At 44.3% G+C, this 22,679-nt stretch overlaps 2 protein-coding genes and 1 non-coding gene across 3 annotated transcripts; 2 read left to right on the top strand and 1 right to left on the bottom strand.

Annotated features, from left to right (window-relative positions):
* Positions 1-835: 835 nt before the first annotated feature.
* LOC109735092 (xyloglucan endotransglycosylase/hydrolase protein 8) lies at positions 836-2,063 on the bottom strand. Its single transcript, XM_020294294.3, has 2 exons — positions 1,711-2,063; positions 836-1,614 (listed from the first exon to the last, which is right to left on the bottom strand). The coding sequence occupies exons 1-2, from the start codon at positions 1,978-1,980 to the stop codon at positions 1,039-1,041; spliced, it is 846 nt and encodes a 281-aa protein (XP_020149883.1). The 5' UTR covers positions 1,981-2,063; the 3' UTR covers positions 836-1,038.
* Positions 2,064-3,130: 1,067 nt separating this feature from the next.
* Positions 3,131-6,185, top strand: LOC109735046 (uncharacterized). Its single transcript, XR_012184011.1, has 7 exons — positions 3,131-3,421; positions 3,556-3,639; positions 4,268-4,347; positions 4,437-4,505; positions 5,092-5,235; positions 5,792-5,865; positions 5,950-6,185. It is a non-coding gene; the product is annotated as an uncharacterized protein (transcript).
* Positions 6,186-9,738: 3,553 nt separating this feature from the next.
* Positions 9,739-13,220, top strand: LOC120961798 (nucleolar GTP-binding protein 1-like). Its single transcript, XM_020294283.4, has 3 exons — positions 9,739-9,933; positions 10,236-12,314; positions 13,006-13,220. Exon 2 carries the CDS (start codon positions 10,266-10,268, stop codon positions 12,270-12,272), a length of 2,007 nt encoding a protein of 668 aa, XP_020149872.1. The 5' UTR covers positions 9,739-9,933; positions 10,236-10,265; the 3' UTR covers positions 12,273-12,314; positions 13,006-13,220.
* Positions 13,221-22,679: the final 9,459 nt, after the last annotated feature.

Genomic DNA, 22,679 nt, shown 5'->3' with positions numbered 1-22,679 from the left:
CGCTCTTAAACTCACATGAATTTACCCATTTGAGGGGCGCCAAATCTGGCACCACCAACCACATGAATGAACATGATGATAAGAGTAGGTAGCATCAAGCAGCACCGCCTGGTGTGTGCAGCAGCTTCGCTCCGCTCCGCTCCGTTTTTGTGCACGACATCAACCGGAATAGGGTCGTCAGCTCCCGCTGGCCGGCGCCTTCCAGAAAGGGAACTCTGACTAAACCGTCCGTCCAGCCAAAATTTTGAAAAAGAAAGGGGCGCCTATACGTCAGGCCGCTGAAAACATCCGTTACTTTCATTCGGGGCCGCTAGATCCTTATCCAATGGCTAAAAACAGGTCGTGCTCTGTTCGCCTTCAACATCTCATTTTTCTCCTTCACGCATCCGCCGACCTACCAGGCTTAACCGCCCGCCTCCGCCTCCAAGGCGCCGCAGCACGTTGCCGCTCGCATCGTCGTCCCTGCCTTGGGCAATGTACTGGCTCGGCCTCGCTGTAGACGACATCGATCGCTGCGCCTCCTCACATTGCCTCCACTTTTGGCCGCATTCGAAATCGACTGACCCAACCAAAATTTGAAGTTCAGGAAAAGAGAGGAAAAAAAAAACAAAAAAAGGGTACACCTACGTCATCTATTACGTAAGTTTCATAATGATATATACGTAGGTGTAGCAAAGCTCGAAAAAGAAAAAGAAAACACTTGGATCTACTGCTCCGTGGTACAGTGAATCCCAAAGTAATCCAAATCAGAGTGGATCAACGGTATGGTGCGTTTATACGTGTCGAGACAGACGCCATGTGCACTTGCCGGGACTGCGTGTTCCAATATACTGTATTTACTCAACGAATTTACGTTTATTATCGTTAGAGTTAACCCGTCTCGTTAAGAAAAAACAGAGAGAGGTTTTCTGACGAAAACAACACATAGAGGAAAAGAGGAGCCGACCGAAGAAACCAGAAAAATGAATCAAGCTAAGAACGTACAATCTCCAGCATCGGGGGATGGGGGACGTGAACTCAAATCTCAATCAGTTGAGTTCAGCCGCGGGAGCACTCGGCGGGGAAGCCCTGCGGGAATCGCCAGCCGTCGTCGCAGTAGTTGTAGCGCATGTAGTCGCGCTTGGCCCAGGCGACGGTGCCGCGCTCGGCGTCGTCGAGCTGCCGGTTCATCCAGCGGTCGGTGCCGGCGGGGCAGGAGAGCGGGCTGCCTTCCGCGGGCACGCAGGCGTCGGCGGAGTAGGCGCGGTAGGAGACGACGAAGGGCGCGCCGGACCAGTCGACGGGGACCTTGCCCTTCTGCGTGGCCCAGTAGCTGCCGTCCCAGAGCGTGGCGTGCACGGACATGGGCTTGGCGCCCGGGTAGGGGAGGTCGGCGTAGCGCCTGAAGGAGCGGACGAAGAGGTCGTCCACCTTGAAGAGGACGTTCTTGTCGTTCCAGATAATGGTGTAGGTGTGGTAGTCGGCGGCCGGGTCGAACCAGAGGTCGAACTGGTGCTCCTTCTTGCCGTCGCCGTTGGCCCACACGTTGGTGTTGAGCACCACCGGCTGCCCCGTGGAGTTGCCCATGAACTCCATGTCGATCTCGTCGTGCCCGGGGCCGTCGCCCGACGACAGCTGCACCAAGCAATTAAGTAGCATCGGTCCCTGAATCTGCTCAACTATGAATGTATTCTGTGCTCGAACCTGAATCGAATGGAATGGAATGCTTACGTAGAAGGAGGTGACGGTGCCGGCGGAGTTGCCGGGGACGAGCTTCATCTGGATGCTGAACTCGCCGTAGAGGTACTTCTGCCGGGAGCCGAAGGCGCCGCCGCCGGACTGCTGGGTGAGCATGAGCGACGCCACCTGCTGCCCCTGCGCGTTGTAGTCCGCGCGCACGTTGCCGTCCGTGGTGAACTCCTCGTACAGCCACGAGTCCGCCGCCGTGGCCGCCGCCAGCAGCACGCCGACCGTGACGGACACAGCCCGCAGCATCGCCATGGTACTCAGCTCTGCTCTGCTTCTTGGAGGCTAGCTAGTGGGAAGTGGAGTGGAGCGAGAGGATAACTCCAGTGTGGTTGGTTGGGTGGATTTATACATACGGGCCGTATAAGCGCGTTACTGCCGCTGTCACGGGCGTCGTCGCGGCGCTCGGCTCGGACCGCTGTCGTTGTCTGACTGCCGCGCTCCGCGGCGGCCGCACATGGAGACGGAAGGGCAGGAGTCGGTGCTCCGCTGTCCGGTTTGTTTGGTGGGGCGGCCAAGCACACACAGGAGGTGTCGGCAAGGCGGACGTTTTTGCGCGCGGTGTCGGTGACCTGCCGGTGCGAAGCTTCCCATCGTGATACTATGAATTTGCCACGAGAAAACTCCTTGTTTGCCATCGGAATATCTCATGCTCATCACCTATGAATTTGGAAAAAAAAATTTATATAGTAAGTACATTTTGCTGCCTCAGCCGGCTGCAAAATCTATCGGAATTTGACGCCAATTTTTTTTTGGCATATTTGACATAATTAAAAATCTGACGTCAGATTTATAGTAGAATCCAAATATATTTCATGCTATTGCAAGAGCTAACCGCTGTTCGAAATAATTGTGGTCTACCCCCTATTTCTACGCGCCTATCCGTGCTGCCACTCACAATTCGCATATCTAAGGCTAGGGGTAGGAGCCTTCTTATACTGTCTTTCCAAAGAGTCCACCTCTTATACAGATAAGATTCCTAGTCGTTACAACTAGTTTCCGGGATAGAGTCAAGATCAAATTACCAACCACGATCATATTTGTATGTTAACGGATTCTACCCGTCATGTCCCCGGAGCACGCGCTTGTGAGTAACGCGCCATAATAGAATGTACATTCCTCTAATTACGTAGATCAACATTAGGGCTGTAATCTAGCTATACAATCTCGCTCCTTTCAATCATCAGTATACCCGGATAGCCTTTCGAATCTCTACTTCTAATGATCTCTACTCCTAATGAAGCAGTTGGTAGGATTACGTCCACGGCATGGTTTTTTTTTGTCCCACCACTTTTGTCCGGTTTTTTTCCGTCCCCTCCTCCCTCTTGCACGCACGAAATAAATCTGTATCACCACGCACGAAACCGAGGCAATCCATACAAGGCCGCTCCCCTCGATCGCATCCATCATACAACCTCGCCGCCGCCAACGAGGTACGGGATCACCGCCGCCGAGCCGAGGCACGGATCGCAGCCGCCGAGCGATCTTCCTCAATCTTTTGTCTAGGGTTCCCCGCCTCCGCCGTCGATGGCGACGGCGCCATCCCGGAACCTCGGGGCAGGTCAGGACTCCAGGCAGGTCGTGCTTGTGTGGAGTCGCCGCACTCCGCACGCCGCTGCCGCCGCCGCTGATCCCTACGGACGAAGCCGTCCAACGAACGGCCGCTGCAGGCGCCACAACAGCAGCTCGTTACCGAGTAAGTTCCCGCACCCAGCACGCACGTTGGCACCATGCTCTTGGTCAGCGGCTGCATGCTCCTCGGTTTCCCTTGCAAGATGAACACCATACGCTGCACCGGGTCACCCTCTTAATCACTTTCTCATGCTGCAGAATATCAGGGGCGCAGATGATGTACATGATCATCTCGTCCATGCCATGGAACAAAGCCACCTGCTTGATTAGCTCCAAACAGAGGTAAGGCTTGATGCCCCGCTGGATCAACTATTTTTACAATATTGTTGTGACTTTGTAATGACTGTAGCCCATTTTTTCTTCATTGTTCTTTGGTCCTTTTTGGGAGATTCAACAAATTTCTTCCAAATTATCACAAATGGAGATGTTTGTCTGAACCATTATGTAAAAGAATTGAAATCACTGACATATTAAATTCAGCCATAATTGCATGAACGAGTGAGTGCTGAGTAGCAAAGCCAATTTTTGCCAGTTCAGATATCTAGCAACATAATAATAAGACCACTAAAACCAATAATGGTACTATATGTCTTACAAATTAATTTACCCGTACAACGGATTGAGGCAGTAGATTACAGAGGCCTGCATCATGATGGCCCTTTTCATGTCAGTTATCTTGGACCAGTAAAAGGTAACCGCATCGTTCTTACAATTTTTTGGACTATTAATATTTTCCCTGTCTCAGCCAACCAAAAGATACTTTCATGCAGCTATTTCTAATTTAATTTAAACCAAGATGACTTTCACCAGTCCCTTTTTTTTAGTTTTCATGCATTTATCAAGGCGCTACTTTGTTACTTGGAATGATAAAATAGCTACAATAGATATGCTGATTTTGTGTTTGAATCAGTGTGTACTGTTATGATGAGTGCCTCTTTTATTTGCCAAGCTCCAATGGCTTACCAAGATGTGGCTTTTTTCATTGACCAGGTAATTAAATTATGAATTTGAAAAAAGTGAAGGTGAGGTAGAGAATATTGGTCATGTCAAGAAATAATGCTTGTGTTGTTTTATTCCAGTCAATGTATTGTTTCTCCGGCTCGTGAACTGAGAGGACCTTCGTTCAAGTATTATGGAAGCTCAACCGGGTACTTTCGGAGTCGACTGATTAAAAGCTAGACACTGATTCTTTTTATTTCGTAATTTACTTTGTTGTGATCCCAACAATTTGTTTTTATTTCAAAATTGGTATTAATCTTGGCATAGGAAACTCGTATGCTGCTGTGACCATAATTTGAAGTGACATTGTGCTCAATCAACCATTATTTGGCTCCGCTGAACGTAATTGCAGGGTGTAAGCTCTTCTATTCTCGCAACAGTTAGTCCTAAAGGACCAAAGGTCCTTTAAATATGTTGAAATATTAATACGAATGTAGCATCAATGGCATTAAAATGGAATATGAAATCGGGTAATTCGATATTGGTGTATTTGTAGATAGGTTTCTCATCTGTGATTTTTTCGCATATAGTTTGCTGCTTTATAAACTTGTATAACTATGCACTGTTGTGATGTCAGTTATGAAAGTCGTTTCTGGTGCAGATGAAGAACAGTTCCTAAATATCATCATTGCACCTAACAACAAAGTGCATTTCTCCGTTGATCTCTTCTTACATCACGAAGCATTTCTATGTTTCATGTATACATATTGATATATTTTATCTGTGCATTTGTAGGACTGAAGGTGCCTCCATATTTTGAAGTACTTAAATCCAGCGTGCAACAACCAATGTCATATCACGTGGTCAGCAGGGAAGGGTAGCATGGTGACAAGACAACCATCATCGGCAATGGACGACTGAGCAGAGGATTGGCTCAATGTAGGTTTGTAAGCCCGAATGCCATTTTTTGCACTTTCGTCAACTGTAACATATTTTTTCACTAGCACACTAGTAATTTGAACATAATACAGGTGATAAATGACTCCTAAAAACTGAAGTAGCCAGTTTATGTTTCTGGTGATATCACATACTTGACTTACATGATAACCAATATATATATTTAGAACAATGTTTCTTGGACTGCTTGAGCTAGGAGTACAAGGAATAAAGGGCATTCAGTTGCAAAAACATCAATTGCTTGATTTGTGTGTAAAATCTCTAATATTAAAGGGGAGTACCTAGGTCGTTTCACTTGTTTCATTAGTCCCATCGATCAAAGCCCCCCCCCCCCCCCCCCCCCCCCTGACCGATCCCCCTCCCAAAGGGCTTACCCAGGTCCACCCATGAAGTCTCTCAAAGCTTCACAAGTCAGCTGGCTTGGTTGATTCCTCTGGTTCTGCACTACACATACATTTTTCTAGATTTTTGCAGTTACTTTCTTTGGCTTATTTCATGTAACATGGAGATTTCTTGTAATTTTGTTTTGTTCATGAAGATGCAGAATCGAGAGGAGACCTAAACAAGCTTCTTCTCAGTTCAGAAAAAAAAAATCATTTCTGGCATAACCTGGTAATCCCACTCAAGGAGGAGCAGTATCACTTAACCTGTTCATATTACCCCCATATGAATTATCATCCTCAATGACCCCTCCAGGGAAGGATTCTGATCAAGAATCACTGTTGCTGGAGGTTCCTCGCAATGGACGGCACCGATAGGCAAAACTTCTTTGTTACCCACACCATCTCTACAATAAGAGGGCGTGCATATGGAAAAAGAAGGATATGATGATCTACTTATCGGCTCCTAGGAATGAAGGACTGTTTTTCTTTCTTTAAGTGCTTATCAGGTAAATATTTGTCCACACGGTAATAGAAATCATATGGTGTCAAGTGATGGGGAACTTTGCTGGTTTACTACATGATGGCTCGGGGCCATGCTTGATGCTCGTGCCATGGGACACATTACAAGCCCCCTCACACACCCTGACGAGAAGGGCGGCAAGACAACAACTGCTTGCTGATTTTTATTGTTGCATAAATATGCTTTATTGTTACGGTGCTTGTCGCTGAGGTGGAGATGGAAAGAACCAATCTTAGTTTACAGTTGTGTGAGAATTATTAGTCTGCACATTGATTACTATTTTCTATCCTTTGGTGAAATGATCAAGCGCAAATTTCAAAAAGTGTTCCAGCTTTCCAAATTTGTTCACAAATTTATAAATTGTTCATGTTTTCAAATTTTGTACACAAATTGAAAAAATGTTCGTAAATTCCATAAATTTTGTTTGGGAGTTTGAAAAAATGCCCCCGTTCCAAAATTTGTTTGCAAATTTCAAAAAATGTTCATATTTATAAGTTTTGTTCGGAGTTTCAAAAAATGTTCCGTTTCCAAAATTGTTTGCAAATTTAAAAAATGTTCGTTTTTTCAAATTTTGTTCTGGAGTTTCAAAAATGTTCGCATGCAAAAGTTGTTCGTGTTTCCAAATTTTATTTTGAAATTTGAAAAAAAATTATGTTCAGTTTTTTGGGTAGTTTAGAAAATGTTTCTGTTCTAAAAAATATGTTCGTGTCTCCAAAATTCGTTTGTGTGTTGAAAAATGTTTGAGTTTTGTCAAAATTTGTAAAAAAAATTAATAATGTTCGCGTTCGATAAAACATTCACGTTTTGTTTTTGATAAAAAAAGTTTTGTGTTCGAATTTTCAAAAATTGTTCAGAAATTAAAAAATGTTACCATTTTCAAATTTTGTTCAGGGTTGAAGTTTTTTTAAATTGTACAGAAATTTAGAAATGTTCCAGTTTTCAAATATTGTTCACAATTTATAAAATGTTTGCACTTTTCAAAATATTCTACATTTTGTTCGCGTTATTTACAAAATGTTCGGGTTTTAAAAAAATGCCTTTGAAAAAACCACTATCAGGGGATCTTCGGTTCGATCCCTCATTGGGACTTTAGCTTTTGCGAATCCTTTACACTTTTGGCGCTGTCGACAGTTTCTTTTTGAGTTGCGCTGTTAATCTAACACAACACTTGGTCTAGCGTAGTGGCTATCACAACACGCTCATTACTACCGAGGTGGAGGTTATAATCCTAGCACTAGCGCATTTTTTTCCCGCTGTTTTTCACCTCGCGGACGGCAAGTGGGCCGGCCCAGGTGAGCCGCCCCTGTGCGGCACGTCGACTCTTTGACGCAAAAAGCGTCACATAGGAGATCTCGAGGCGGGGACGTCCTATGCGATGCATTTTGCATCGACTAGTCGGGCGTTCGCACAGGGTTGACGCACGACTGGGTCGGCCCACCAACCCGCTCTTTGTTTAGCTTCCTTTCGCGCGCGACAAAAAAGCTGAAACTAAACACGCTCATTACTACCGAGGTGGAGGTTATAATCCTAGCACTAGCGCATTTTTTTCCCGCTGTTTTTCACCTCGCGGACGGCAAGTGGGCCGGCCCAGGTGAGCCGCCCCTGTGCGGCACGTCGACTCTTTGACGCAAAAAGCGTCACATAGGAGATCTCGAGGCGGGGACGTCCTATGCGATGCATTTTGCATCGACTAGTCGGGCGTTCGCACAGGGTTGACGCACGGCTGGGTCGGCCCACCAACCCGCTCTTTGTTTAGCTTCCTTTCGCGCGCGACAAAAAAGCTGAAACTAAACACGCTCATTACTACCGAGGTGGAGGTTATAATCCTAGCACTAGCGCATTTTTTTCCCGCTGTTTTTCACCTCGCGGACGGCAAGTGGGCCGGCCCAGGTGAGCCGCCCCTGTGCGGCACGTCGACTCTTTGACGCAAAAAGCGTCACATAGGAGATCTCGAGGCGGGGACGTCCTATGCGATGCATTTTGCATCGACTAGTCATGCGTTCGCACAGGGTTGACGCACGACTGGGTCGGCCCACCAACCCGCTCTTTGTTTAGCTTCCTTTCGCGCGCGACAAAAAAGCTGAAACTAAACAGCGGGTACCAGGAATCGATCACACCACCACACACTAAAACCGCGAACCATTAGCCACTACACCACACACCATGAAGTGCACACAAAGGTGCAGATATATATAAGAACAGACATCAGCGTTGATATTTGGAAAACATTTTGAAACCATTTCGAAAATTGTGAGCAGTTTTCAAATGCCGCATTTTTTGGAAAACTGAAGATGTTTTGTAATTCTGATTTGAAAATGAAACACGAACGAAATAATATTTTAAAAGTGAAATATTTTCGAAAATCGGGAACATTTTTTTGTAATGGGAACATTTTTTGAAATTCCAAGACAAAATTTGAAAACATGAACATATTTTGAAAAATGTGAAAACAAGAACATTTTTGAAATTGGTGAACAAAATTTTGAAATTGAACAATTTCAAAACTCCCGAAAAAATGAAAACATGCACATTTTTGAAATTTGCGAACAATTTTCCAAAACGAGAATATGTTTTCAACTGCCTGATTTTTTTTTGAAAATTATGAACAAAAAATTGAAATAGAAAAATTTCGAAACTCCTGAAAAAAATGAAAATGTGCACATTTTTGAAATTTGCGAACAATTTTTCAAAACGGGAACATGTTTTGAACCGCCCGAACATTTTTCGAAATTTGTGAACAAAAATTTGAAACTGAACAATTTGAAAACTCAAAAATGAAACTGTGCACATTTTTTGAAATTTGCGAACAAATTATTTAAAACGGGAACATGTTTTGAACCGCCTGAACATTTTTTATAATTTGTGAACAAAATATTAAAAACAGGAATATTTTTTAAACTCCGAACAAAATTCGAAAGCACGAACATTTTTTGGATCTATGAACAAAATTTAAATATGGGAACATTTTTTGAAATTCTGAACAAGATTTGAAAACCGACCATTTTTTAAACTCCCAAACAAAATTTCAAAACGCGAAGATTTTTTAAAAAAGTGAACATTTTTTGAACATGCGAATTTTTCTTGAAACCGGAAACGTGTTTTGAAACAACCGACCGAAAATTGAAAACGCAAACAATTTTCTGAAACTCTGGAACAAAATTTGAAAACACGAACAAAATTTTGAAAATCGAACATTTTTTGAAAATATGAACATTTTTTGAAAAAGAGAACATTTTTGAAAAAGGAAAGCAAAAAAAAAGAAAAAGAAACATTAAACAAAAAATGAAAAGAAAAACGAAACAGAAACAGAAAAAGAAAAATAAATGAAAATAAAAAAAGGTTCAGGAACCTTCTAGAAGGTTCCCAAAACCAGAAAAAACCGGCTGGGAACCCTCAGAAGGTTCCCAAAACCGGGGCGTGAAAGATTTACGTGATGGGCCGGCGCAAATCGCTCGGTCGGGTCGCTCGTACGGGCGTTCTCGACAGTTTGACGCAGAGTCATATCGAGGCCGGCTACTACCGCCTGCTGAGGCGAGGCCTCTATGTCTGATGCGCTGGTGACACGCGTCGGCCCAATACAAACCCTATTTTGCAGGTCGCACGCCACAAAACGAACGAGCTGCTCCCAGGCCGCCGCCGACGCCTGGACTCGACCGGCGACCGCTTCCCCAATACAAACCCTATTTTGAGTGGCTGGCTGCTGCTCCTTGCTACCCCCTTGCTGTGCTTGGCTGCTCGCTTGAATGCTTGTGCTGCCGTATCGGTGTTTTTTTAAGGGTATATATGCTTTTCCTTTCTGGTTGTGATGCCAAATGATTAGATTTGTGCTTCAACTATGTCTAACCATCAACAAAGAAACTGGGGTTATCCTTTTGTCCAATAAGTATTTTTTAAATCAAAGTTTTCCTCGTGTGTAACAAGGATTCACTGATAATGCTGTGCTTTCGGAAATGATTGCTATGTTCTTTCGGAAATTGTGCTGTCTTGCATTTGTTTTGCACCTGTCTTTTCTTCTGCATTAGTTTCTTCACCGGTTTATCTGCATCGGATTGACATGACATTTGTTTGTATTATTACAGGAATAAGTAGCCAAGCTTTACAGTGGCGAAATGGTGCAGTCTAATTTCAAGAAAATCACTGTTGTCCCTCCCGGGAAGGACTTCATTGACATAATCTTGTCCCGCACTCAGAGGCAAATGCCAACTGTTGTCCACAAGGGCTATGCTATCAACCGCATTCGCCAGTTCTATATGCGCAAGGTTCGCTACACTCAACAGAACTTCTACGAAAAGCTGTCCACCATCATCGATGAGTTCCCCCGACTGGATGACATCCACCCTTTCTATGGCGATCTCCTTCATGTGCTCTACAACAAGGACCACTACAAACTTGCCTTGGGCCAGATCAATACGGCTAGAAATATCATTGCAAAGATCTCCAAGGACTATTTGAGGCTGCTCAAGTATGGAGACACCCTGTACCGGTGCAAGTGCCTCAAGGTTGCTGCACTAGGTCGCATGTGTACTGTTCTGAAGCGCATCAGTCCTAGTTTGGCATACCTGGAGCAGATCAGGCAGCACATGGCCAGGCTTCCATCAATTGACCCAAACACCCGTACTATCTTGATTTGCGGCTATCCAAATGTTGGGAAGAGCTCTTTCATGAACAAGGTTACAAGGGCTGATGTGGACGTACAGCCTTATGCTTTCACAACAAAATCCCTTTTCGTTGGCCATGCAGATTACAAGTATCTGCGGTACCAAGTGATTGACACTCCGGGGATCCTTGATCGGCCTTTTGAGGACAGGAACATCATAGAAATGTGCAGTATCACCGCTCTTGCCCACTTGAGGGCTGCTGTGCTGTTCTTCTTGGACATCTCTGGTTCTTGTGGGTACACTATTGCTCAGCAAGCTGCACTCTTCCACAGTATAAAATCCTTGTTCATGAATAAGCCTCTAGTCATTGTGTGCAACAAGACTGATTTGCAGCCGCTTGACGGGCTTTCTGAAGAGGACATGAAGCTGGTAATGGAGATGAAGTCAGAGGCTATGAAGACTATACCTCAAGGTGGAGATCCTAGTGAAGAGGGTGTTTTGTTGACTATGAGTGCTTTAACAGATGAGGGTGTGATGGCTGTTAAAAATGCTGCATGTGAGAGGCTTCTTGAGCAGAGGGTGGAGATCAAGATGAAATCAAAGAAGATCAATGACTGCTTAAATAGGTTTCATGTTGCTATGCCCAAGCCTCGTGACAACAGAGATAGGCCTACTTGCATTCCTCAGGCTGTTCTTGAAGCTCAAGCAATTGCTGCTGCAAAGGAAAAGAAGAAACTTGAGAGGGACCTTGAGAATGAGAATGGAGGTGCTGGTGTCTATTCCGCCAGTCTCAAGAAGCATTACTTATTGGCCAATGATGAATGGAAGGAAGATATTCTCCCTGAGATATTGGATGGGCATAATGTTGCTGATTTCCTGGATCCGGATATCTTGGAAAGGTGTGAAGAACTGGAAAGGGAGGAGGGTCTTCGTCTTGAAGAAGAAGCTGCTCAGGATGCTTTCATGGTTGATGGCCATGACGAGTTAACTGAAGAACAGCGTGAGATATTGGGTAAGATTAGGAAGAAGAAGGCAATGTTCATCCAAGAGCATAGGATGAAGAAGAGTACTGCAGAGAGCCGGCCTATTGTTCCAAGGAAGCATGACAAAGATAGGAAATTCACAACCAAGAGATTGGGCAGACAACTCACATCTATGGGCGTTGATCCTACTGCGGCTGTGAACCGACTTCGCAGCCAGTCAAGAGGCCGTAAGCGTGAGAGGTCACTGAGCAGAGCTGATGGTGACGCTATGGACGTTGATGGCCAGCATTCCGACAAGAAACTGCGTACAAGGTCGAGGTCCAGGTCCAAGTCACGACCAATTGAAGAGGTTGTGCCAGGTGAAGGACTCAGGGACACTGCTCAAAAGAAGAAGGCCATCAAGAAATCAAGGGACTCTGTGAAGAACAGGAACAAGGAGGCTCGCCGTGGAGAGGCTGACCGCGTCATCCCCACCTTAAAACCGAAGCATCTCTTCTCTGGGAAACGAGGCATTGGAAAGACCAGCAGGCGATAAGCCAGCCAATCTGGACATTGCTGCTTGCGATCACTGGATCAGGTGCGGAACCTGTGCTTCACATGATTTCCACCTAGTTAACAAATCTTATTCTGTGCTATGATAATAAACTACTGTTTCTTTTTCATAGGGATAGGGTTGTTAAATCTTGACATTATGCTGATTTTTTTGAACTAGATGCAAATGTTAGAACCAGCACCGTTGTTGTAGTCAATTGGTTGTTCTGTAGTAAGCTGAGAGTGGTCTACATATCATACTGCACTCTCAAATTGGATTAGTCATTTTCTTGATAATAATAAAAAAGCACTGCTATCACAAACTGGTCATTGGCGATGCAAGCACTGTAGATCTTTATAGAAGGGCTTGTGAAGTATTGCTTGAGCTACATCCACATTTTTTTTCTTATTATATATAGCGTATCAGCTTAACCCTTCAATTTTTTTCCATATGGATGTTGTTGATCAAAATCATGCTGATTTTGTAAATTGAATGCAAATGTTAGAACCAGCACTGCTCATCTAGTCAATTGGTTGTGCTGTAGTGAGCTGAGAGTAGTTTGCATATCGTGCTCCACTCAAATTTGATTAGTGGATTTCTCAATAATAAATATTTAATACATAAAAGCACCGTAGCCAAAAACTGGCGATTGGTGATGCAAGCACTGTTTGGAAGGGCTTGTGATCCACATATGTTTATTGTATGTTGAAGCTCAACTCTTGATTCTCTCCTGCAGGAAGTACAGGATCACTGGTATTTTTGGTGCTGGGTATCTATGGGGGAGGCTTGAGCACACCAAGCTGGCAGGAGATACTACTAGTATCTACATTTTCATTTTTGTCTGTTACGCGTTGTCCTCATTTGTTAGATTATGCCGATCGTTGCCGAAGTGTATGGTACCTTTGGTTTATTCCGCGCTAGTGTGGAGTAGACTCAAATTTTGTTTGATGATGTTCGAACGGGCCGCTTGTTTTATACTCCCTCTGTAAACTAATATAAGAGCGTTTAGATCACTATTTTAGTATTCTAAATGCTCTTATATTAGTTTACGGAGGAAGTACTTTTTATACTGAAGTGTGTAGGTGCTGTGATGTTTCAGTTGGTGTTTCTAGGCATTCAGAGATTATAAGGTTAGACTCTGCCCTGTTGCACTTGAGGTCTGGAACGTGTGAGTTTGAGTAATTTCAGTAGGTACTCCGCTCCTGCAAGCAGTTGCGGTGTAGTATTTTCTGGTGCCAGCGCTTGCCCTTGATGTGAATCTTTCAGGTTAACTTTGAAGAACACGTTTCTTTTCTCATCTTGAAGGTCTTGCTGCTGGGCAGTGTCCCTAGGTAACTGCGAGGCTGTAGTCTTATGCTTGGGCTTTTTCTTCATTTTTTGAGAAATATACTTGCTGTTTGTTTGGCGCTTGTAACCTTAAGCTGGATGTTTCGACTGGGTGTGTTCCAACGGAGGTATTGATGTTACAGTCCTTACACCGATGTACTCTTTTTAGCTTCATATAAAGCTCTGCTCCTCTCCTGCCTTATCTCTCGAAGAATGCTGTTTGTTCTCTCTGCTAGTATTGTGGTCCAACTGGTTGCGGGTTTTTACCGCAGATGAGTTGGTTTGTTTCGTTGCGAAAAGAGACAACTTTTTGCATAATTCACTGATGCATGATTAAAAAAGGAAAACTTTTTCCCATAATTCAGCTAGATGAAAAACAATTGCTTCCTCTTATAACTTACAAACAAACAAACAAAAATATGCAAGTTATGCAAATATGAACCTTACTATGGTTATCTAGTGCTTGAGCATTACATGTTAGCTATGTATACTTTCAAGTCTTAATGTATGTAAGATACATGGAGCTTCCTTAAGTTTCTTTCTGACTCTGTAATGTAAACTACTTACTCTGTAACAACAGATTGTATATTTCTTATATCATACCCTTTACATATGCAGCAGATAATGGAGGTTCGTTCATGCCTTCATGCTAGCAAAGTCGTCGCTAATTCCTTCTCTTGCTTGTTCTTGCCCATCTTTTCCCTTTCCAGAATCTTATCCTCACAAATGGCACCAGCATACCTCCTTTGAGATCATCAGCATGTGAATTCTTGTCAATACACTTTTGCAACTTGATATAATATTTCAAGTCTTCTATCTGCAGGGGATTATATTGGGCATTACCGAATGATACTAAAACTTCTCCCTCTCAAAGCTATAGCTTTTGTAAGAAACAACAATAGGAATTATAAGCACCTGTTCTTCCAGGTCAAGAATCGTATCGTCCTTCAGCTTCAACTGTGCTCTCTCATCATCCAGTTATATATAAATTACATTAGATACAAAGATAAAAAAAGATATATATAGCTTATTAAGGAAATCGACACAATTAATACGTCAGCTGATTCACCGTCAATGGTTGCATTTCTTCAGTTCTTGTATTCAATCATGCATACCAAGAAAAGTCATGCATGCTAGTACTTGATTTTCGGATAGCACGCGTGGAATTGGAATATACAAGAATGCTTGAGCTACTGGTCCATGTATCTCATTATATAAATGAATATGAGATCTGACTTGGTAAGGATGTCATGGAGGCACATCCACATAATAAATAATCTAAGCAAAATGATGAGCTACCATTGCTGAAAAGAAGGGATATATTTGAAAACGAGATAACAGACACGTTATCTGGGTACTATTCCTATTTGAAAACAAGATAACAAATTGTGGACTAACGGCCTGTTTGGAATCTCTCCCGTCCGCCCCACTCCGCGGAGCTCCAGGAGCTTGGTTTGAGCTGCTCCGTGGAAATAAGCTGCAGTTTCCTCCGCTCCGGGAGCGCAGTCCAGGGAGCGGAGAGGAACCGAACAGGCCTTAAATGTAACAAACTGCGGACTATCTATAGTTACGTACACATCAAAATCAGCCCCCGGGCATATTCTCGGGCCACACGCATGCGCATGCGTACATGGCCTTCCGTTTCCGATCCCTTTTGAGCTAGCCGAACCTTCTTCCTCGCCAGTGGCATCACATCGGTGCAATACGACCGGGACATTGTGGAGAGTTGAAAACGCGCATGCGCCTTGGCCTACAAATAATCCTGCCCCATCGCTAGCACACCAAGAGATCGTTGAGAAACCGAGAGTACAGTCTGAATAAGAGCCCTCGTTAGAAACAACATCAGCAAAAAAATTAAGATAACTATTATGTTGCCTCCCAACAAGCGCTATTGTTTTGCGCCCCTAACTATGTGTAAGGCATTAATTCAAGTATCATCATCCTTCACATCCAACTCCTCAATTACACATACATGCTTCCTAGGAGGTTTAGCATTTTTTTAATAATCACACTCTTAGGGACCAAATTGAGGAATTTAATTTCATAAATAGGTTCTTTATTATACAATAAACTTGGGGTGCACACTAATCATTTTAAGATCTTCGTTTCCCTTACTAGATGCGGCACCTTTATTCTTAGGAACATACATAGACTTGGAATTCTTATTAGGAGGAATTCTCCCAATAGTTTTAACACAAGAAAAAGCGGAACCCAAATTATTAATAATTCCTGTCAACTTATCAATTCTAGCGGGACTTTTTTCTACTTTTTCATTAACTATCGGTTCCTTTTCCTTTAATATCTTTAACATAGTTCTGTCTTTGAACCAAATTGAGTAATTTTATGGACCTTTTTGTCTAGATTCTCAATATGTTCTATAGTGGGCATTTTATTTTCAATAGCTTCTAACCTCCGCATAACATATTCCAAAGTCAATGGCGTTTCATTAATAGTAAGAGGTGGTGATCCTACCAAATTTCGCATAGCATTGAAAGCACCATTAGGGTGACTACTCAAGAAATTTCCTCTGGTAATAGTGTCATGCACAAATCTATACCAAGTAGTAACATCCATATACAAATTGCGAAGAAGAACGGTAGTGGATTGCTTATGAGCTGATCTATTTTGAGCATTGCAAATATTATACCAAGCATCTTTTAAACTTTCTTCTCCCCTTTGTTTAAAATTTAGAACTTCATTTTCAGGAGTACAAGCAACAAGTGAAGAACTAGCCATAGTGGCAAAACAAGCAAATGGGCAAACTAACAAAGCAAAATATTTTTGTGTTTTTGATTTTTACAAGAAGTGGAGGGCGATGAAAAAGAGAGGCGAATAAAAAGGTAGATGATAGTTTGAGTGAAGGTACTTGTAGTGATTTGGATTATGTCTACCCGACAACGGCTTCAGAAATTGTTTCTGCTACTTGTGAGCTGCGTTGGGATTTTCCTCGAAGAGTAAGGGTGGAGCAGTATAGTAGAGATAAATATTTTTCTCAGTGAGAATCAAAGTTATCAAACCAATAGGAGAACCACTCAAAACCTAGTGAACAACACCTGCACACACAAAAGCTGAAGGAAATATGCCCTAGAGGCAATAATAAAGTTGTTATTTATATTTCCTTATATCATGCTAAATGTTTATTATTCATGCTAGATTTGTATTAACCGGAAACTTAGTACATGTGTGAATACATAGACAAACAGAGTGTCACTAGTATGCCTCTACTTGACTAGCTCGTTGAATCAAAGATGGTTAAGTTTCCTAGCCATAGACATGAGTTGTCATTTGATTAACGGGATCACATCATTAGAGAATGATGTGATTGACTTGACCCATTCCGTTAGCTTAGCACTTGATCGTTTAGTATATTGCTATTGCTTTCTTCATGACTTATACATGTTCCTATGACTATGAGATTATGCAACTCCTGAATACCGGAGGAACACTTAGTGTGATACCAAACGTCACAACGTAACTGGGTGATTATAAAGGTGCTCTACAGGCGTCTCCGATGGTACTTGTTGAGTTGGCATAGATCGAGATTAGGGTTTGTCATTCCGATTGTCGGAGAGGTATCTCTGGGCCCTCTCGGTAATGCACATGACTATAAGCCTTGCAAGCAATGTGACTAATGAGTTAGTTGCGGGATGATGCATTATGGAACGAGTAAAGAGACTTGCCGGTAACGAGATTGAACTAGGTATTGAGATACCGACGATCGAATCTCGGGCAAGTAACATACCGATGACAAAGGGAACAACGTATATCGTTATGCGGTTTGAGCGATAAAGATCTTCGTAGAATATGTGGGAGCCAATATGAACATCCAGGTTCCGCTATTGTTTATTGACCGAAGATGAGTCTCGGTCATGTCTACATAGTTCTCGAACCCGTAGGGTCCGCACGCTTAACGTTCAGTGACGATCGATATTATGAGTTTATGTGTTTTGATGTACCGAAGATAGTTTGGAGTCCCGGATGTGATCACGGACATGACGACGAGTCTTGAAACGGTCGAGACATAAAGATTGATATATTGGATGACTATATTCGGACACCGGATGAGTTCCGGGGTCACCGGATAATTGTCGGAGTGCCGGGGGGTTATCGGAAACCCCGGGGGGACTAATGGGCCAACATGGGCCTTGTGAGAGAGAGAGAGGAGGGGGCCATAGGGCTGGCCGCGCCCCCCTGAGGAGTCTGAATTGGACAAGGAGGGGGGGGCCCCCTCTTTCCCTCCCTCTCTCCCTCTCCTTCCTTCCCCCTTCCTCCTCCTAGTTGGACTAGAAAAGGGGGAGTCCTACTCCTACTAGGAGGAAGACTCCTCCCCTCCTTGGCGCGCCCTAAGGGCCGGCGGGCCTCCCCCTTGCTCCTTTATATACGGGGGCAGGGGCACCCTAGAACAGAACAACAGACATTGTCTTAGCCGTGTGCTGTGCCCCCCTCCACCATAATCCACCTCAGTCATATAGTTGCAGTGCTTAGGCGAAGCCCTGCACAGGTAGCTTCATCATCACCGTCATCACGCCGTCGTGCTGACAAAGTTCTCCCTCGACACTCAGCTGGATCGAGAGTTCGTGGGACGTCACCGAGCCGAACATGTGCAGATCGCGAAGGTGTTGTACTTTCAGTACTAGGATCGGTCGGATCGTGAAGACGTACGACTACATCAACCGCGTTGTCATAATGCTTCCGCTTACGGTCTACGAGGGTACGTGGACTACACTCTCCCCTCTCGTTGCTATGCATCACCATGATCTTGCGTGTGCGTAGGAATTTTTTTGAAATTACTGCGTTCCCCAACAGTGGCATCAGAGCCAGGTTTATGCGTAGATGTTATATGCACGAGTAGAACACAAGTGAGTTGTGGGCGATAATAGTCATACTGCTTACCAGTGATACGTCTCCAACGTATCTATATTTTTTTGATTGCTCCATGCTATATTATCTACTGTTTTGGACATTATTGGGCTTTATTATTCACTTTTATATTATTTTTGGGACTAACCTATTAACCGGAGGCCCAGCCCAGAATTGCTGTTTTTTGCCTATTTCAGAGTTTCGCAGAAAGGAATATCAAACGGAGTCCAAACGGAATGAAACCTTCGGGAACGTGATTTTTAGGAAGAATATGATCCAGGAGACTTGGACCCTACGTCAAGAAACAAAAGAGGAGGCCACGAGGTAGGGGGGCGCGCCCTCCACCCTCGTGGGCCCCCTGTTGCTCCACCGACGTACTCCTTCCTCCTATATATACCTACGTACCCCCAAACGATCAGATACGGAGCCAAAAACCTAATTCCACTGCCGCAACCTTCTGTACCCACGAGATCCCATCTTGGGGCCTGTTCCGGAGCTCCGCCGGAGGGGGCATCAATCACGGAGGGCTTCTACATCAACACCATAGCCCCTCCGATGAAGTGTGAGTAGTTTACCTCATACCTTGGGGTCCATAGTTAGTAGCTAGATGGCTTCTTCTCTCTTTTTGGATCTCAATACAATGTTATCCCCCTCTCTCGTGGAGATCTATTCGATGTAATCTTCTTTTTGCGGTGTGTTTGTTGAGACCGATGAATTGTGGGTTTATGATCAAGTTTATCTACGAACAATATTTGAATCTTCTTTGAATTCTTTTATGTATGATTGGTTATCTTTGCAAGTCTCTTCGAATTATCAGTTTGGTTTGGCCTACTAGATTGATCTTTTTTGCAATGGGAGAAGTGCTTAGCTTTGGGTTCAATCTTGCGGTGTCCTTTCCCAGTGACAGTAGGGGCAGCAAGGCACATATTGTATTGTTGCCATCGAGGATAACGAGATGGGGTTTCTATAATATTGCATGAATTTATCCCTCTACATCATGCCATCTTGCTTAAGGCGTTACTCTGTTTTCATTAACTTAATACTCTAGATGCATGCTGGATAGCGGTCGATGAGTGGAGTAATAGTAGTAGATGCAGGCAGGAGTCGGTCTACTTGTCTCGGACGTGATGCCTATATACATGATCATACCTAGATATTCTCATAACTATGCTCAATTCTGTCAATTGCTCAACAGTAATTCGTTCACCCACCGTAAAATACTTATGCTCTTGAGAGAAGCCACTAGTGAAATCTATGGCCCCCGGGTCTATCTTCATCATATTAATCTTCCAACACTTAGTTATTTCCTTTGCTTTTTACTTTCCTTTTATTTTACTTTGCATCTTTATCACAAAAATACCAAAAATATTATCCTATCATATCTATCAGATCTCACTCTCGTAAGTGACTGTGAAGGGATTGACAACCCCTTATCGCGTTGGTTGCGAGGATTTATTTGTTTTGTGTAGGTGCGAGGGACTCGCGCGTAGCCTCCTACTGGATTGATACCTTGGTTCTCAAAAAATGAGGGAAATACTTACACTACTTTGTTTCATCACCCTTTCCTCTTCAAGGGAAAACCAACGCAGTGCTCAAGAGGTAGCAAGAAGGATTTCTGGCGCCGTTGCCGGGGAGGTCTACGCAAAAGTCAACATACCAAGTACCCATCACAATCCCTTATCTCCCGCATTACATTATTTGCCATTTGCCTCTCGTTTTCCTCTCCCCCACTTCACCCTTGCCGTTTTATTTGCCCTCTCTGTTTCGTTCGCCTCTTTTCCGTTTGCTTGTCGTTATGGCTAGTCCTCTATCTTCTCCGCTGTCTCCCGAGAATGAAGTTCTAAATTTTAAACAAAGGGAGGGAGAAAATCTAAAAGACGCTTGGTATAGAATTTGCAATGCTCAAAATAGATCTGCCAGGAAGCAATCTACTTCCGTTCTTCTCCGCAATTTTTATGTAGGCGCTAATCCTTGGTATAGATATATTCTTGATACCACTACCGGAGGGAATTTCTTGTGTAGCCATACTTTTGACTCTTATAATGCTATGATAGATTTATTTGGCTCACCACTTCTTTTGGTTAATGGAACTATGTTAACTTTGGAGCATGTAATGCAAAGACTTGAAATTATTGAAAATAAGATTGCTACCGTAGAGTTAATTGAAAATTTGGATAAAAAGATCCACAACTGAATCAATCAATATGGGTCTAAAGTAGGAGTCACTTTGAAAAATATTAAAGAGAAGGAACCCATAGTTAATGAGAAAATAAATCAGGATTCCACAAGAATCGATAAACTTGAGGATATCATTACCAACTTGGGAATGTTGGAAATATGCCCTAGAGGCAATGATAAATGGTTATTATTATATTTCTTTGTTCATGATAATAGTCTATTATTCATGCTATAATTGTATTGTCCGGAAATCGTAATACATGTGTGAATACATAGACCACAACGTGTCCCTAGTAAGCCTCTAGTTGACTAGCTCGTTGATCAACAGATAGTCATGGTTTCCTGACTATGGACATTAGATGTCATTGATAACGGGATCACATCATTAGGAGAATGATGTGATGGACAAGACCCAATCCTAAGCATAGCATAAAAGATCGTGTAGTTTCGTTTGCTAGAGCTTTTCCAATGTCAAGTATCTTTTCCTTAGACCATGAGATCGTGCAACTCCCGGATACCGTAGGAGTGCTTTGGGTGTGCCAAACGTCACAACGTAACTGGGTGACTATAAAGGTGCACTACGGGTATCTCCGAAAGTGTCTGTTGGGTTGGCACGGATCGAGACTGGGATTTGTCACTCCGTATGACGGAGAGGTATCTCTAGGCCCACTCGGTAATGCATCATCATAATGAGCTCAATGTGACTAAGGCGTTAGTCGCGGGATCATGCATTGCGGTACGAGTAAAGAGACTTGCCGGTAACGAGATTGAACAAGGTATTGGGATACAGACGATCGAATCTCGGGCAAGTAACATACCGATTGACAAAGGGAATTGCATACGGGATTGATTGAATCCTCGACACCGTGGTTCATCCGATGAGATCATCGTGGAACATGTGGGAGCCAACATGGGTATCCAGATCCCGCTGTTGGTTATTGACCGGAGAGGCGTCTCGGTCATGTCTGCATGTCTCCCGAACCCGTAGGGTCTACACACTTAAGGTTCGGTCACGCTAGGGTTGTAGAGATATGTGTATGCGGAAACCCGAAAGTTGTTCGGAGTCCCGAATGAGATCCCGGACGTCACGAGAGGTTCCGGAATGGTCCGGAGGTGAAGAATTATATATAGGAAGTCCAGTTTCGGCTACCGGGAAAGTTTCGGGGGTTACCGGTATTGTACCGGGACCACCGGAAGGGTCCCGGGGGTCCACCGGGTGGGGCCACCTATCCCGGAGGGCCCCGTGGGCTGAAAGTGGAAGGGAACCAGCCCTTAGTGGGCTGGGGCGCCCCCCTTGGGCCTCCCCCCATGCGCCTAGGGTTGGGAACCCTAAGGGGGGGGGAGCTTCCCCCTTGCCTTGGGGGGCAAGGCACCCCTTCCCCCCTTTGGCCGCCGCCCCCCCTTGGAGATCCCATCTCCCTGGGCCGGCGCCCCCCCAGGGGGCCTATATAAAGGGGGGGAGGGAGGGCAGGAACCTACAGCTTTGGGTGCCTCCCTCCTCCCCTGCAACACCTCTCTCTCTCTCGCAGAAGCTCGGCGAAGCCCTGCCGGAGACCCGCTACATCCACCACCACGCCGTCGTGCTACTGGATCTCCATCAACCTCTCCTTCCCCCTTGCTGGATCAAGAAGGAGGAGACGTCGCTGCACCGTACGTGTGTTGAACGCGGAGGTGCCGTCCGTTCGGCACTCGGTCATCGGTGATTTGGATCACGGCGAGTACGACTCCGTCATCCACGTTCATTGGAACGCTTCCGCTCGCGATCTACAAGGGTATGTAGATGCACTCCTTTCCCCTCGTTGCTAGTAGACTCCATAGATGCATCTTGGTGAGCGTAGGAAAATTTTAAATTATGCTACGATTTCCAACAGTGGCATCATGAGCCAGGCCTATGCGTAGTTACTATGCACGAGTAGAACACAAAGCAGTTGTGGGCGTTGAGTTTGCCAATTCTTCTTGCCGCTACTAGTCTTTTCTTGTTTCGGCGGTATTGTAGGATGAAGCGGCCCGGACCGACCTTACACGTACACTTACGTGAGACAGGTT

Source organism: Aegilops tauschii, chromosome 5 (assembly GCF_002575655.3).
Source record: "Aegilops tauschii subsp. strangulata cultivar AL8/78 chromosome 5, Aet v6.0, whole genome shotgun sequence".
Taxonomy (NCBI): Eukaryota; Viridiplantae; Streptophyta; class Magnoliopsida; order Poales; family Poaceae; genus Aegilops; species Aegilops tauschii.
Note: the sequence above shows the minus strand (reverse complement) of the source record. Positions and strands in the feature narration are given on the sequence as shown.

Coding starts and splice junctions, on each gene's coding strand:
- LOC109735092 (XM_020294294.3), bottom strand. CDS start 1,980: ATGGCGATGCTGCGGGCTGTGTCCGTCACGGTCGGCGTGCTGCTGGCG. Junction 1,615..1,710: donor GCACCGTCACCTCCTTCTAC/GTAAGCATTCCA, acceptor TGCTTGGTGCAG/CTGTCGTCGGGCGACGGCCC.
- LOC120961798 (XM_020294283.4), top strand. CDS start 10,266: ATGGTGCAGTCTAATTTCAAGAAAATCACTGTTGTCCCTCCCGGGAAG.